This window comes from Nannobrachium achirus (assembly GCF_963921795.1).
Source record: "Nannobrachium achirus genome assembly, chromosome: 17".
NCBI classification, from domain to species: domain Eukaryota; kingdom Metazoa; phylum Chordata; class Actinopteri; order Myctophiformes; family Myctophidae; genus Nannobrachium; species Nannobrachium achirus.
The window spans coordinates 28,139,211-28,154,213 of NC_137824.1; the positions used below are offsets into that span (position 1 = coordinate 28,139,211).

Sequence of the window (15,003 nt, forward strand, 5' to 3'; positions counted from 1 at the left end):
ACTGATCTGTTGCTCCTGACACACAGACAGTCTGAATGGTTGGAACCTGTATACGTTTTATTAAAGTGGAAACGAGAAAGGGTTGTTCTTTCAGTTTTCTCATAAACAGTTAGACACAGGCTTTGCGGCTTGTCAGTTTGCAATAACTGCTTGTTATCTTTGACAAGGTGAGGAGACACAGGTGTCTCAGAAAGATATTTCACATCTCCATCTGTTATCAGAACCACAAACTTAAACCCTGCTCTGCTCGTACTTTACAGGTGTATTTGGATGATAACCTTGTCAGAGCTCAGCATTTAACCCATTTAGACCTGAGGCCTATTCTAAATACCTGCGTTTTCTGATAAACTTTCTGAAACAAAAAAAAAAGAGCAACAGTACTTTTGATACTTTTGTGTGATGCTGTAGTATGATCAAGTAGGGCGTATGGAGATGAGTGGTTTCTGCCCGGCAGCAACGACGTATAGTAACAACTAAAATGTAACGGATGCTTTCCCAGATTTAAAGATATGACAACGACAACTTATAGGCTTTCCTCGTTTTAATGGGGTAACATAGGGTCAAGCCTTGTGACTGTGGCAACTCATGGTCTCTTCCCCTCTTTTGTGTGTGTGTTTTTCTTATAGGAGACCGACCCTGACTTCAACCACTGTGCGGTCTGTATTGAGGGCTACCAGCTTAATGATGTGGTCCGCATCCTGCCCTGCAAGTAAGGCTACAATATATGTACTGTACCACTGCTCAAAGAAATGAAGGGAACATTTTGTTCCCTTCATTTTTTTGAGCAGTATATTTATTTCATATTCAAACCCATTTTAGTCCTGTATGAATTGTTGTTGGGGGCTTAGGATACAGCTTAGGATATTCATCAAAATACTGTATATCTTCAACATGTGTGATCTACATAGACCTTCAAGTGAGTCGTCTCATTCGCAATCGGCTGTGTGCACAATTGTAGTCCCAGATTTTGGTGGTGCATCCTTTTGTTATTCCAGTTCTTTGATCAGATAACTTTGTTTACTTGACTTGGCAGCAGATTTGAAATGGGAACACATACAGTATGTGAAGGTGTCATAGCCTTGTAAACCGCCAACTTCAAATGCCAATGCGATTTTCGGAAGTTGGTGGTTTACAAGGCTAAAGGTGTCATATGTGTTTCCTGTTCACGACCGCCAACCAAGCAGAGCTACTGGATAAATGAACTGGAAACGGGTATGCGATTCTTAAAATCTGTTCCATCAGATCTATCAGTTTCTCTGTACGGCTGTTAGCATTAGTAAGTTCTAAGTTGACACCTATTGTAAAAGTCAACACAGTGGATATGGCAAGCACATATCGTTGGTTTGGCCATGTCCAAAACAGTTACTTTTCAGGAAATGGAAAAAAGCACCTGTTAAGGCATTAATTTACTAGAAAAACATAAAAAGTTAAAATATGGAGATACAAGGTTTCAGACCGACAGTGGCAATAAAATGGGCACTCTAATTTGATTCCTTGATGATTTACATGGTTTGTAAGTGAATTAATTTATGAGCAGGAAACAAGTGTGTGTGTGTTTTTTGGCTGGCTATGTGGCTGGCTGGCTATGTGGCTGGCTGGCTGGTGTTGAGTGGCCACACACAACACACAAGTTAAAGGAGGGGCGCTGTTGTGCAGGCACACACACACACACACACACACACACACACACACACACACACACACACACACACACACACACACACACGCACACGCATGCACACAGATCTAGAACACACAGAATGTAAAAACATAGATCTAGAACACGGAATCAAAAACATAGATCTAGAACACATAGAATCAAAAACATAGATCTAGAACACAGAATCAAAAACATAGATCTAGAACACAGAATCAAAAACATAGATCTAGAACACGGAATCAATCAAAAACATAGATCTAGACCACATAGAATCAAAAACACAGATCTAGAACATAGAATCAACAACATAGATCTAGAACACATAGAATCAAAAACACAGATCTAGAACATATAGAATCAACAACATAGATCTAGAACGCATAGAATCAAAAACATAGATCTAGAACACAGAATCAATAACATAGATCTAGAACACATAGAATCAAAAACATAGATCTAGAACACATAGAATCAAAAACAGATCTAAAACAGAATCAAAAACAGATCTAGAACACATAGCGCTTCTAGGGCACTATTGTGCAGACTACACACACACACACACACAGGGTATAGCTGCTCAGATTCACCGCTCCACTTCGAACCGAGGTTTGTTTTTTTTCATTCATACTGCATATTTCAGGTTAGTCTTGTGGAAGAATAATCAACATACAGTTGTAACGTAAGGAGATTCTCATGCTAGATGGAGTAATGGAGCATGTATTTTATTATTTTTTTATCCTCACCGAGAGTAATCTCACAGAGACATGAGGTCTCATTCTTAATTCACTGGTGACAGTGTACAGTACATGCTGCGTATGAGCATAAATGTGGTTGTTTTACTGCGTTGATGGTGTATTCCTCTGTGTAGTCAGTTCAAACGAACAACCTCTCAAGACACGTGGGTGACTCCAGCTGTGTGTGTGTGCTCGGGAGTGAGTGTGTCACACGGCACATTACAGATTTACACATTGAATAACCCAGAAAGAACCTGTTTCACAAATAAACGGATAGCCTAACTTAATCATTATTTGCCGCTCCAAAGATATTTGAGCAAGTTGTAATAATTTAAGCTTATGCTTGTCTTTCAGAAATACTCCCTTTCGTTGAATCCCTTCAGTCATGAGACAAATAGTGGCCATTTCCAATATTTCATTTTTATTTTCCACTCAGACTAGTAACCTCTCCCTCCATCCATCTAAGGTCAACACTTAGCACTCTCGCTCTGACCTTCCCTCCCTCCGCTCTTCTCTCACTCCCACATCCACACCTTCTCTCCTCCCCTTGCTCCATCCCCCTGTTTCACTCCCTCTGCTGTGCCCCTGCCTCCGCCCTTCCCTCTCCTTCTCTGTCATGAATGGTCTCTCTCTGCTGTTCTGATGTGTCCCTACTTGACGCGTTCTGTCTGAAGACATGTCCACACTCATCTGTCACCTCAGTGCACCCTCCCTGTTCTCCTCCGGTCCTCCTTGCTGTGAGCCAGCGTGCAGGAGATCAGGTTGTCTCCTCTCCTGCTGCTCTTCCTTGTGGTGTCACTGAGTCACAGTGGAAAAACACTTGATATGCAGTGATTCTAATAATAAACGTGAATTTGGCTGGATTGTAGATAATTGATAACAGAAAGTCTGTCCCTGGTGTCGGATTCTTGGAATCTTGTAACGTCCCTTCCCTAGTGTTGTCTGACTCTGCACTGTTAATGGCTGAGACGGATTCTAAATGACCATATGCATCCCATAATGCATTTCTTCCTCAACAGTAATGGTCTCTATAGTGAAAATAGCTCTCCACAGGGCCAGATCTTTTTTGCCAGCCTATCAAACTAGATCTACCCCAACCCCCACCCCAACCTGGAAATGGGGAACATGATTTGCTAGCACAGCAATGTCCTCGAGTTAAAATGTCAACCGATGTCAGATTATATTTATCTGTATTTCAGTATTTTTGACCAGTTTTGATCTGTTGAAGGGGGATGAGAAGTTAACCCTATATAGATGATAATCATAAATAGAAAAACATACATCTCTTGGCTGCAGAAAGGATGTGGAAAAAGGTTGTCTGTGACATATAGAGTCTAGTGCTGGCCAGAGAGTAGAGGTACAGTATACAGTAACCAAAATATTATGGCCTATCAGCTTTTTTCATTTAAATCCATATGAAAGCTGTCCTATTAAATCCACTTTAGTTATGAAGGGGAGACATATCCAACAGTACAGTACATGTCTACATGAAGCTAAAGTAGAATGTTATTTGTCTAAAGATAAAAGTAAAAGTCCACACGTTATTTTTTCATTGTTTATTGAGATCTGTACCCAGAACAGCAATTGGTTGTGCAGCAATTTCACAGTGAAAATTGTAACGTGAAAACAACCGAGACAATTATAGAACGCAACGTATACAATTGTCTTTATAATTCATACTATTAAAATTAAATATGTATGATATAAAAAGTACAATTTTTGGGGGGGTTGGGTGGTCAAGCTTATGAGGCCTTTTCCTCATCTCATAGAGTTCAGTAGTCAAATGCCTGAGGCTAGGAGTATACAGTATATGTTGATTTTGGCTAAAGGGTATATGAAAATGGGAAGCCAAAGGCAAAATCTGAAAGTGCAGGGAGTGTGTGCTGTTTGTAATATAACTCAGCCTCAGACAGACTTTTGGGTTCTGGAGACCCAGACAGATGGGTTCTGGTTCTGGAGACACAGACATGTGAGGGCCAGTTCATCTCACAGGAGGGAGGGAGGGAGGGGGGGGGGCATGACCTCGCAAAGTAAGAGGCTCATTTTAGACCCAGAGCTGCCACCGACCTTCAGGCGCAACCAGAACTTTATGTTACACATGCCTGCACAGTGCACACACACTCAGACACACTTTAACTTCTCTGCCCTTGTCCGACAGAGCCGAGCACCATCTGTCGCGTCCTCTCTAGCCTTGCATTTTAAAACAGGAGGGCTAGGGCCGGCCCACTGCTGAGGTCATAACATCAGTCATCTCCTAGGTGGCCTCCAAGGTGTTCTGCCCACCTGTTGGATAGAGGTTAACTAACTACACCAGCACGACAAAACATGCTACAGTATGTCAAACAGGAAGAATCTCAAGCAGCAACATGCCATCATTATAGCACTTTTAAAAGCTACAAAGTGTTTCACAGAAGAGTAAAGTAGTTATAATCATTAATCAAATGGGCATTGGCGTAAAATAAATTGTTGCTTTACAGTAATGTATTACTTTGTATTGTGTTAGTACCAACACTGAAGACTATAGTGGGCTGCATGTGAGGTTTGCTGTAATAATAATAAAACTTTATTTGTATAGCACCTTTCATGACATGAAATGCAGCTCAAAGTGCTTTACAGAGCATAAAATGAAGCACAAGTGCTTAACAGAGAAAAAGTAAAATAAAATAAAAAATACATAATATAAAGAAATAATTAATTGTATGCATGTAGCACTGTAGTAGTGTACGCTGAGCTGTGATTGGCGTAGCACGGTGAGCTGAGCTGTGTTTGGTCTACTATTTGGGACAGAGCAGCGTGGTTTAGAGGAGAGTGGCGTCACGCTTTGATCTCGGCGCAGACCGAAAGTGGCTAAGCATGGAGCCTGTTCTCATTCTTAGCGAGCCTCTGTTGCTCTTCAGCCCCATCCGCCCCATTATAACAGAGGCATTTTCACTCGCTGGTAAGTAGACTAAATCGCGTCTTTTTCCCCCTTTTAACGCATTCACGGGCCTCTCCAAGGTAGACAACATTATTAAAAGGGGGAAAAAGCCTTGATTTAGTCTACTTACCAGCGATTGAAAATGCCTCGGTTATAATGGGGGCGGACGGGGCTGAAGAGCAGCAAAGGCTCCCTAAGAATGAGAACAGGCTCCAGTAAGCTAGGCTAAGCTAGCTTTCTACGCTTACAATGGGAGTCGACGTAAGTGTCATAACTCTCTCTCTCTAGGGGTCTGGGACAGAGATACAGAGATTGGGACAGACAGAGATACAGATAAACCATGTTCTAGACTGCTGCCTGGCTTGTTCGGCGCCATCAGGCCCGCCATGCTATAAAAACAAAGAAGATAGGCCTAGTGAGCCTTCAGTCTATGCAGATTCATTCTATGCAGGTTGTCTTTTTGCCTATATCTCTAAGACAAAAGACTTGACATTGAGATACACTTCAAATATTACGGTGGCCTGTAGATTTCTCTTTAATTCGTCTGAGTCTTTATTTGGCCCCAGGCCTATCGTAGCTTAGTCCGGACCAGCACGATGCATTTCAATCCAGTTCTGCAGAGATCAGATATTAGAGAAATCAACATGTGCCAGAATTGAGAGTGGTACTGGGCCTTGGCACATTGCCACCGATTATTTGTCTTTCACTCTGTCTCTTCACACAACCAATCTAACCCTTGGCGGAACGAAGCTGTCCCTGAAGCTCTGGCAACAGGAAGTCAAGGTCATAGCATATCCTGTTTAGCACACAGAGCATGATATCTGTGCGTTCCTGTTCTTTGTTCGTTTAAAGGCTGTAACTGATCTGTAGCTGCAGTCTGGTGCCCGCTGTTAAAATACAGTCACCCCACTGCTGACATTGTTAATAGGATGATTTACTGGATCGAATACATTTATTTCTGTTTTCTCTTGGAAAAGTGTTGCCCTTTCAGATTTTGATAGGTAATTGAGAGAACGCACCAGTTGTATAATGTATGTCAAGTGTTTATAAGTTAGGAGTTGTGAAAAATATGCATGTCTAAATGTTTTGCCTAGAGGCAATAATGAATGTCTCCCTTTGAAATATCATACATTCATAAACGGGTCTGTCTGTTAACACACAGTCTCCCAACTATTTAAACAGGATTCTCCCAATTCTCTCTCCCTCTATTTTTCTATTTCTGCTTATCCTGCTTTCCCAGACATTGTATTGTAAACAGGCTTATTATTAATTCATATAGCCGTTATTTCAAAGCACGCCTTGAAAGCAATAAACTCTATGAGACTCAGGGCCCAGGTCTGAATAGCACTTTATCGTCAGTGAGGCTTACTGCCCAGGAAATACCACGTTATCCAGGCACTTAACAATATTGCCAGCTAAATATGCATGTCATACTTTGCTGCAGTTGCACTTAAGGAGATTTATTTCATGCAATATTAGCAAGCACATTTTTCATGGATGCTCATATTTTGTTTACATTTATAATATGAAAAGGCATTTTATGTACAGAAAAATACTGTCTACCATTTAAGAAACTGCTATAACATAAAATGTGCTCAACAAAAGTGTAAAAATGCAATGTAAGCACAAACGATTACAAGCGTGCATTGTGCTTGCATTGTTCACTTACCCTTGTTAAGTGTAGGCCTATTATGCTTTAGAGAGATTTTATTAAGTACTAATGGGTTACTTCATAAATCATTACCTAATAGCTGAACTTAATAGCTTTCCTGGTAAGTGAGTTATGAAGTACTGTGTATATACTTGCAACATTTCAGATCTCATTCCGTCTTGTGCATTGGGATCAGTGTATTTGTGTCTTTAACCTTACAAGAGACCGCATTAGACAAAGTAATCCAGTCATAACAAGTCATAAAGTCATACTGCGTAACTTTTTCACTTAATTATTTATTTATTTCACTACTATATTTGTATACGTATATTACTATTCGTTTTTGTCTATAAGATATGACATGGGTTTTGGGTAGCAGTGTTCAGTCAGTTCATCTTTCATGTCTTCAGGTGTTAAGAGATGGAGTGTCCTCATTGTGTCAGGTTTTCTCTGCTGTTAGAACAGAATTGATTCTAATGCTTTTATTTTCATTTATTTTACATTTCTGGGGCCATTTTCAGAGCCCTCAATAATTTCTCACCCTGATTTGAAACAGTATATCAACCCTTATCATCTCTCTCCTTCACATTCACAATGGAGGCCATGTGTTGTGCACCATGTTGGCTACCTTGTCTTCAGAAGATCAACTTGTTTCCTTTTTCACTCTGTTTTTGTAGCTGTTAGAGACAGACAAGGGCCTTAATACAGCATCCAACAGAGACATCGTTGTGTAGTTTCTGGATTTAAAGGGGGCAAGGAGGAGCTGAGCTCCCTTTGATGTTTGTTCAGACATTTGGAGAATGCAAACATTGAATACTTTATGGACTTTAACTATGCACTTTGTTGCTCTGTATATTTACATATTTATTTATCTCTCTCTCTCTCTCTCTCTCTCTCTCTCTCTCTCTTTCTCTCTCTGTCTCTGTCTCTGTCTCTCTCTCTCTCTCTCTCTCTCTTTCTCTTTCTCTCTCTCTCCCCCCCTCCCCACAGACATGTCTTCCATAAGATGTGTGTGGACCCCTGGCTGAACGAGCACTGCACCTGTCCCATGTGTAAACTCAACATCCTCAAAGCACTGGGCATCATGGTGAGTCACTCTTCACTGATACAGACAGTACAGTGTCATCAAATGGAAGAGAACACACGCTGCTGTATCCACGTTAGCATCATGTCTTGGCGTAATTATGCCACATCATGCATGCACGCACGTACGTACACACGCGTACACAGATCTTGGTTGAGGTTTGCTGTGTAAATATTCAAACAACATAACATTGAGCTGAGCTCACTCGGCTGAACAATGTACACTAGACTTCCTGTACAAGACCAAAGCGTGCATGTTTTCTGTGTTCTTTGCATGGCTCTGTTCTTCTTCTTGACATACATCTTGTTTTTCTGTCTGAATGATTGCATAACTATTTCACCCTACAGTATGTGTGTGGCGCCACCATTCTATGGCAGAACCTGCCACCTGCTGGCCAAGTGGACCAGCATAACAATTCATATTAAAGTCATTTTGCTGACACTTCCATGCAGAGTGACTCGCCATGGGGGAGCAGGTCTGGATCCAATGTCTTGGCCAAGGACACTTGGATAGTTCAAATTAAGTGTTGCAGCAAATAAACCAGAGGCGTTTGCTAAGGGTAGGGTTGCCACCTTTCAGAAATTGAAATAAGGAACACCTCTTCCGGGCACGCGGTGCGTGCGTTCCGTGTGCGTGGCACAGCCGCCGGCGGGCGAAGAAATGCAGTCCCAAACCCATGAAATGCATAGAATAGTTATAACTATAACACACAACATGGTATAACCTATATTGTTTTGCCGTTTGAAGTGGCCAATTGTTTCTAAAATATGAATAAGTTAATTTTGTATGAAATAAAGCAATGTATGAATGATTTGAACCTGGCTCTTGGGTCACTTGGTGGTCAGTAAAGAGAAGGTAGTCAAGAAACCATTAAGTCATATACTTAAAGTTTAAAGTGCTTTATTAGCAACGAAGATTAAACATTTTTTACTTTAGGCTGAATAGGCTTCACTAGCCTGAACCTGAGCATAGCCTAGTTTAAAGTGTTTTATTAGCAATGAACATTGAACATTTTTACTTTAGGCTGAATAGGCTTCACTAGCCTAAACCTGAGCATAGCCTATTTTATGAACATTGAACATTGTTACTTTAGGCTGAATAGGCTTCACTAGCCTAAACCTGAGCATAGCCTATTTTATAAAGTGTCTACTGTCTACAATCTACTGTCTTGACACTCGAACCAAAACTTTTCTATCGATCATAATCTACAAATTGGAAGTGAAAAATAAACTTTAACACAAATTTAAAATGAAAACCAAAAATTACATGTACACGGAACCCCACTATAGGCAGAGCGTAGACGTAGAGCGCACCACAGCCGCAGCGAGCCGCAGCGAGCCGCCTCACAGAAGGTCCTTCGTGCCTCTCCCTCCTTTTGCTGTCTTTTCCTGTGTTTTATTTCATTCATTATTGTTAAATTCTGTGTTGAGGTTTGTGTGACAGACCTTTATGGGGCATTTGGTTAAATACGGAACAAACCACGTTCCGTATTGGTTCAATACGGAACGCATCTTTTAATTGTCCAATACGGAACGATTCCGTATTATACGGAACGGGTGGCAACCCTAGCTAAGGGACTGTTATTGCACTGTCCACAACTATACACATATCCACAAAAAGACAGTTCATAAATGCATCACAGTTTTGTAGTTATTTGGCCAGTGCAAAATTTCAATTCCGCACAGGGTGGTCTGTATCCAGTGGTGTAAAGTAACTAAGTACATTTTCTCAGTACTGTACTTAAAAAAACACTTTTGAGGATTTTTAACTTTACTGGAGTATTTCCAATACTTTTACTTCTACTCCACTACATCTCAGAGGCAAATATTTTACTTTTACTCCACTACAATTATTTGAAAATGTAGTTACTAGTTACTTGTAGATTTTGATTATTATTACAAAACATACATTAACCACTTCAGTCCTATATACAGTCCGTCCATTTGAAAATAAACGATCTACAAGCTCACAGGTGACGCATTGTGAGCATGTAGATCTGCTATTTTCAAAATATTTTGTATAAATTGTATACTTTTGAAAACACGTGAAACGGGACATTCTGCACAATGAGTACTTTGTACTTTTGGTACTTTAAGTACATTTTGATACCAATACTTTTGTACTTTCACTCAAGTACATTTTGAATTCCAGACTTGTAACAGAGTGTTTCTACATTCCAGTATTGGTACTTTTACTAAAAAATGCTAAAAAAAAAACTTTTCCCACCACTGTCCGTCTGTTCTGTGCAGCCCAACCTGCCGTGCGTGGACAACGGGGCGTTCGACATGGACAGGATAGGACGTAGTCAGACGTCCGGCAGCCAGAGGACAGCCCTGGTGGACCTAACGGGCGAAGCTTCCATCAGCATAGAGCCTCTGCGACACCCTGGGGCCCCCCAGATCCCTTCTGATGGAGAGATGACCCCTCGCACTGGGGAAATCAACATCGCTGTGACCAGTAAGCCCTCACACTCTTATCGTTGCTTTTTACGGGTTTGCTTTGTGTTTTTGATTTTTTTTGTTTGTTTTGTTTGTCCTTTCTTTCTTGATGATTATTTAATGAATCAGTTTGGGCCTGTTGGCTTGTCCCAGCATTCGTAAGGTGTCCGGTAACAAGCCAGCAGGAATCAGCAGGAGAAACGTGTTTCTAACTCGAATCCATTTAACACTTAAATTTAACCAATAATACTGTCAATGTAGCCAGTTTATGAATCTCCTTCCACTGGTAGGGTAACTGATGTCAGAAATAAGTCCTGCCTTCCTCATCCTGATTTAATTCAACTGCAAAGGGAGATTGTTATATTGAGCAAAATGAACTAAAATGCAAATATAATAAAGTTTAAAACAAATCTACTGTTTAAACAACCAAATTGGTAACATTGACACTCTCTCTCATCTGCCTCTCTTTCACGCAAATGCACTGTCTCTCTCAACTCTATATATGCACCCCCCCCCCCCCCCATCTCCAGTGGTTCCTCTGCAATCTTGACTTTCTGCCACTCTCTTTACTCCTCTTCCTCTTCGTCTGTTCATGCAAAAACTCACAAAGGTCCAGTAGATGCACACACACACACACACACACACACACACACACACACACACACACACACACACACACACACACACACACACACACACACACACACACACACACACACACACACACACACACTAACCCTGTCTGCCCTTGTCACTCTGTATCTCTGCAATGTCATAATCCTATAATAACACTGGGCTTTAGTTTGTGCTTACAGCACTGTTCTCACTTCAGCATTTGCCATTCCAATTCTAAATGCTGTCCCTGACAAAGTATAAAAAGTACAGCTGAGCCCAGATTCAGACTTAGCAGAGATGTCCCAGGCCAAGGCATTACTGTCAATCAAACACAGAGGGGTATTTGGGATCAGACATTTAACAATGCACTAAAATATCTCTGCTTGGATGTTCACTAACAGCTTCTTGACTTCTTCAATATACATTGGACTTTTGACTGACTTTCAAGTGTGTATGTGTGTGTATGTGTGTTTCTGCCTTTCTGCACGTACATGATTGAGTATGTACTATGACCACTGTGTGTGCGCGTGCTTGTGTGTGTGTGTGTGTGTGTGTGTGACTGTGTGTGTGTGACTGTGTGTGTGAAAGTGTTTTGCCGTGTTCACAGGCCCTTTCTCTTCAGCCCCACGCTATGAATTTCCAGCCCACCACATTGCTTCTGTTTCGCTTCTTATCTAGTTACCTGACTCATCTACTTTGGATCTCTTTTCACGGATTCTCTGAAATCCTGTCTCCTATTGGTCCCTCTCTCGCCTTCTCACCTCTCTCCGCACTGCCTATTGGCTTCCAAATCAGAAGCAAGACTTTCGCTCTCCTCTTTTATTGGCTCGTGGGCTTCCTCTGGTTGTTATTGGCTTCCTCGGTGGCTGCAGTGACACCCTGCTTCCTCTCCTTTGTTTGACAGAGGAGTGGTTTATTATCGCCAGCTTTGGACTCCTCAGTGCTCTAACACTGTGCTACATGATCATCAAAGCCACTGCCAGCTTCACTAGTGCCGAGTGAGTACTGCTGTTGAAACATGTATACCAAGCATGTATCTGTAAACATACTTAGTTTTTTGAGAATATCTTGATTGCATGTCTTTGCACACAACGCTGTGCTTTGCACAGAGTTTGCGCTTAGAAGTGTGTTGATCTTAAAATGATGTGCAGCGCATTGCGCAATAAGAGTGTAAAGCTATCTTACCCAAAGACTTTGCGCTCTAACTTAAGACCAGCTTTGAGCTTGTCTGTTGTGCTGGCACAAATTGACAGCAACGCAGGTTTATTTGTTGATTAAAATGGATTCCCTTTAGCTGCCGGCCAAAGTGACGCGCTTGTCTTCCTCGGATCCAAGACAACAATATACATTAACAGCAAGAAAAACAAGTGCACAGGAATCTTGATAACTCTATATGTAAGCTTTACCAGACACGCAAGTAACACAGAACAATCTGTCCTTCTGGCCTTCTCTTTTCCAGACTTCAATGGTTGGAGTGAAGGCATTGGTCTTTCTTACTCTGTGGACAACTGTTCTGCTGGAAGCCCACAGCCATACCTCCCTCGTGTGCCATACGTTTCTGTTTTGCATTTGTAAAGCCTTTTATAACCTGCTTATGTGTACAGTATTCTTTTTCGATAGACTAGGATGAAACCCTTTTTGAGCCATTAAATCACTAAATCTACCTGTTTTTGACTCTTTTATTTCCTTGTTGATCCTAATGCAATTGCAAATAAGTTGCCAAGGTAACTGTCTTTCTAATATACAGTATAGTTTTTCATGGGGTTTGCCAATTCTATCAATATAGATCCATAAAGGTCTTGCAGCATGTACACTTAGTGAGATTGAGGGCGATACATTTGTTTTATGTTATAAGGGAAATCCATCTTCTTTGGGTTTTAAAAGAATCCATACAAGCTTTGAGATAATGTAAGAGGTCCTGTCATGACCTTGCATTACTATATTTGTCTGCAGTGGGTTAGTTTTCCCACTAGATGGCACAATTTATCATCACCAGCACAGCAGTGTAATTCTGAACCCTACAACCCCACACTGAAAACTAGTCTCCAACATCCATTATGAATGCTGTTTTGTAATGATAATTTGTATAATACAGTGGCAAGAGAGAATGGAGACTTTGCAACGAGCTCTCTGGGTTTTATAATCATTTTTTATTTGGGAGGAAATGTTCATCCAAGGATCCATTGGTCCACACAAACTTACACACATGGACATTTACATTCACAGCAGCATATCTTCTTCATACACGATAAAATATTCATTGCGACCGTAGGTCTCATTTAGTATGAAAACTTGCAGATCATGTCCGTCCGCGGGTCACGCCTCATGTCACGCTCCATATACGGCCATGACATCTCCATGTATGGAGCTGGCCAATACCTAGCCTGGGATCGCTTCCAATTTATGGCTTTTGATCCGGTCGGGACTCGGGAGTGGAAATTGTTGTGTCCTGTTGTAGTCCTCAAAGGACTACACTTTGGCTGGAAAGATCAAACCGGAAACAGTTTTAACCCAAAATAATTCCCAGCGCTAAAGGGCTTAATTTTAGGGCCTACCCAATAAACCCCTTGATGCGGCATAGTTTTGCTTATTTTGGAAAAAGTTAGTTTGGTGTATCCATCTTTTAGTCCAACTCGTAGCGACTGGCAAGACTACACTTCACAAGCATTTAATTAGGGATTGGGCAAACAAACATGGGGGACGCCGCTTCTTCTTCTTGTTTCAAGTTTAGGCCACGCCTAGACCGGATCAAACGGCCTGTTGTAAACAAATACCAGGCTTTCCTCCAAGGTGGAAAGACTGGTGATGCGAGGTTAGCCAATACCTCTACATCTGACCTCACAGACTTCTCATGTCACACTCCATATATGGCCGAGACATTTCCATATATGGAGCTGGCCAATACCTCTAGATCTGACCTAACGGACTCCAGATATGGATATAGTTGTTCTGACATTACAATGATGACTTGAGCCGAAAGGTTTATAGTTTCAAGAAGTAGTTTCTATTTATTTGTCATGCCATGGAGACTTGAGTTCATTGATATTTTGTTGTATGTATCACATTCCTAAGACCAAAAAAATGATTTTAGTACATTTACCCCCATTGATTCTGAATGGGGACCCAAATGCATGGGCCTGGATGGGACCCGAATACAAGGCCCTGGATGGGGACCCAAATGCATGCAGTGAGTCATTTTGGGGTTGAACTACGGTACCCCTTTAACTCCTGCTTCATAACTGTGCCGTATAAGAAGCTCTGATGTTTCAGCGCGACCTCGCCCTTAGGGCGTCATACTGGTAGTTAATTTAACTGAGTGTAAAAATGTTGGATTTGACTGTGTAACTCTTTTGAAGTGCTGCTAGAACACATTTTAAAGCCTAGTTCAAGTTCTAGTTTCACAGCATCACAGACAATTAAGAACAGCTTTACTGTAGTTATGTGAACACTGTGCTATCTAGTTCAGTGGGTCGTGACTTCATCGAGAAGGTAATATTTTGGCCCTGAGTAAACTGGCTGATGTGGAGATTTTTTTTTAAGTGTATATGTGAAGTCTCCAATATAAAATCTGTATGTTATGTCCACCAAGATATGTGTATGTTACAGTTAGTTTGTGTAACTCAGTTAGATTGGGGTAGGAGCGCTTGTTTTTGTTCACCTGGATGTGGAAGAAGCTCATTTACCAGTGGAAGAAGCTCATGTCCCAGTGGTAGAGCATTTGACTGCATTAGTCCCACGCTGGTGAATGCTAACCTGGTGAATGCTACTATGCCTAACCCTAACCCTAACCCCAAACCTAACCCTAACCTCAGTAAAACTATGCCTAAACCTAATCCTAACCCTAACCTCAGTAAACATGCGGCAACGGATTGGGACTCGAACCTGCAACACTGCAAGGGCTGGA

At 41.4% G+C, this 15,003-nt stretch overlaps 1 protein-coding gene across 4 annotated transcripts in view; it reads left to right on the plus strand.

Moving 5' to 3' along the window:
• The window catches only part of rnf130 (ring finger protein 130), a 70,153-nt gene that overhangs the window by 52,408 nt on the left and 2,742 nt on the right, over positions 1-15,003 (plus strand). Inside the window, exons 6-10 of one of the 4 annotated variants that reach the window (XM_080745991.1) lie at positions 627-709; positions 7,953-8,049; positions 10,296-10,503; positions 12,004-12,097; positions 12,559-12,762. In XM_080745991.1, coding sequence (XP_080602117.1) covers positions 627-709; positions 7,953-8,049; positions 10,296-10,503; positions 12,004-12,097; positions 12,559-12,577 — 501 coding nt within the window. In that variant the 3' untranslated portion in view covers positions 12,578-12,762. Of the gene's footprint in view, positions 1-626; positions 710-7,952; positions 8,050-8,393; positions 8,864-10,295; positions 10,504-11,014; positions 11,984-12,003; positions 12,098-12,558; positions 12,763-15,003 lie in introns of those variants that run through there. The other 3 variants (XM_080745993.1, XM_080745992.1, XM_080745994.1) reach the window with 3 other exon arrangements.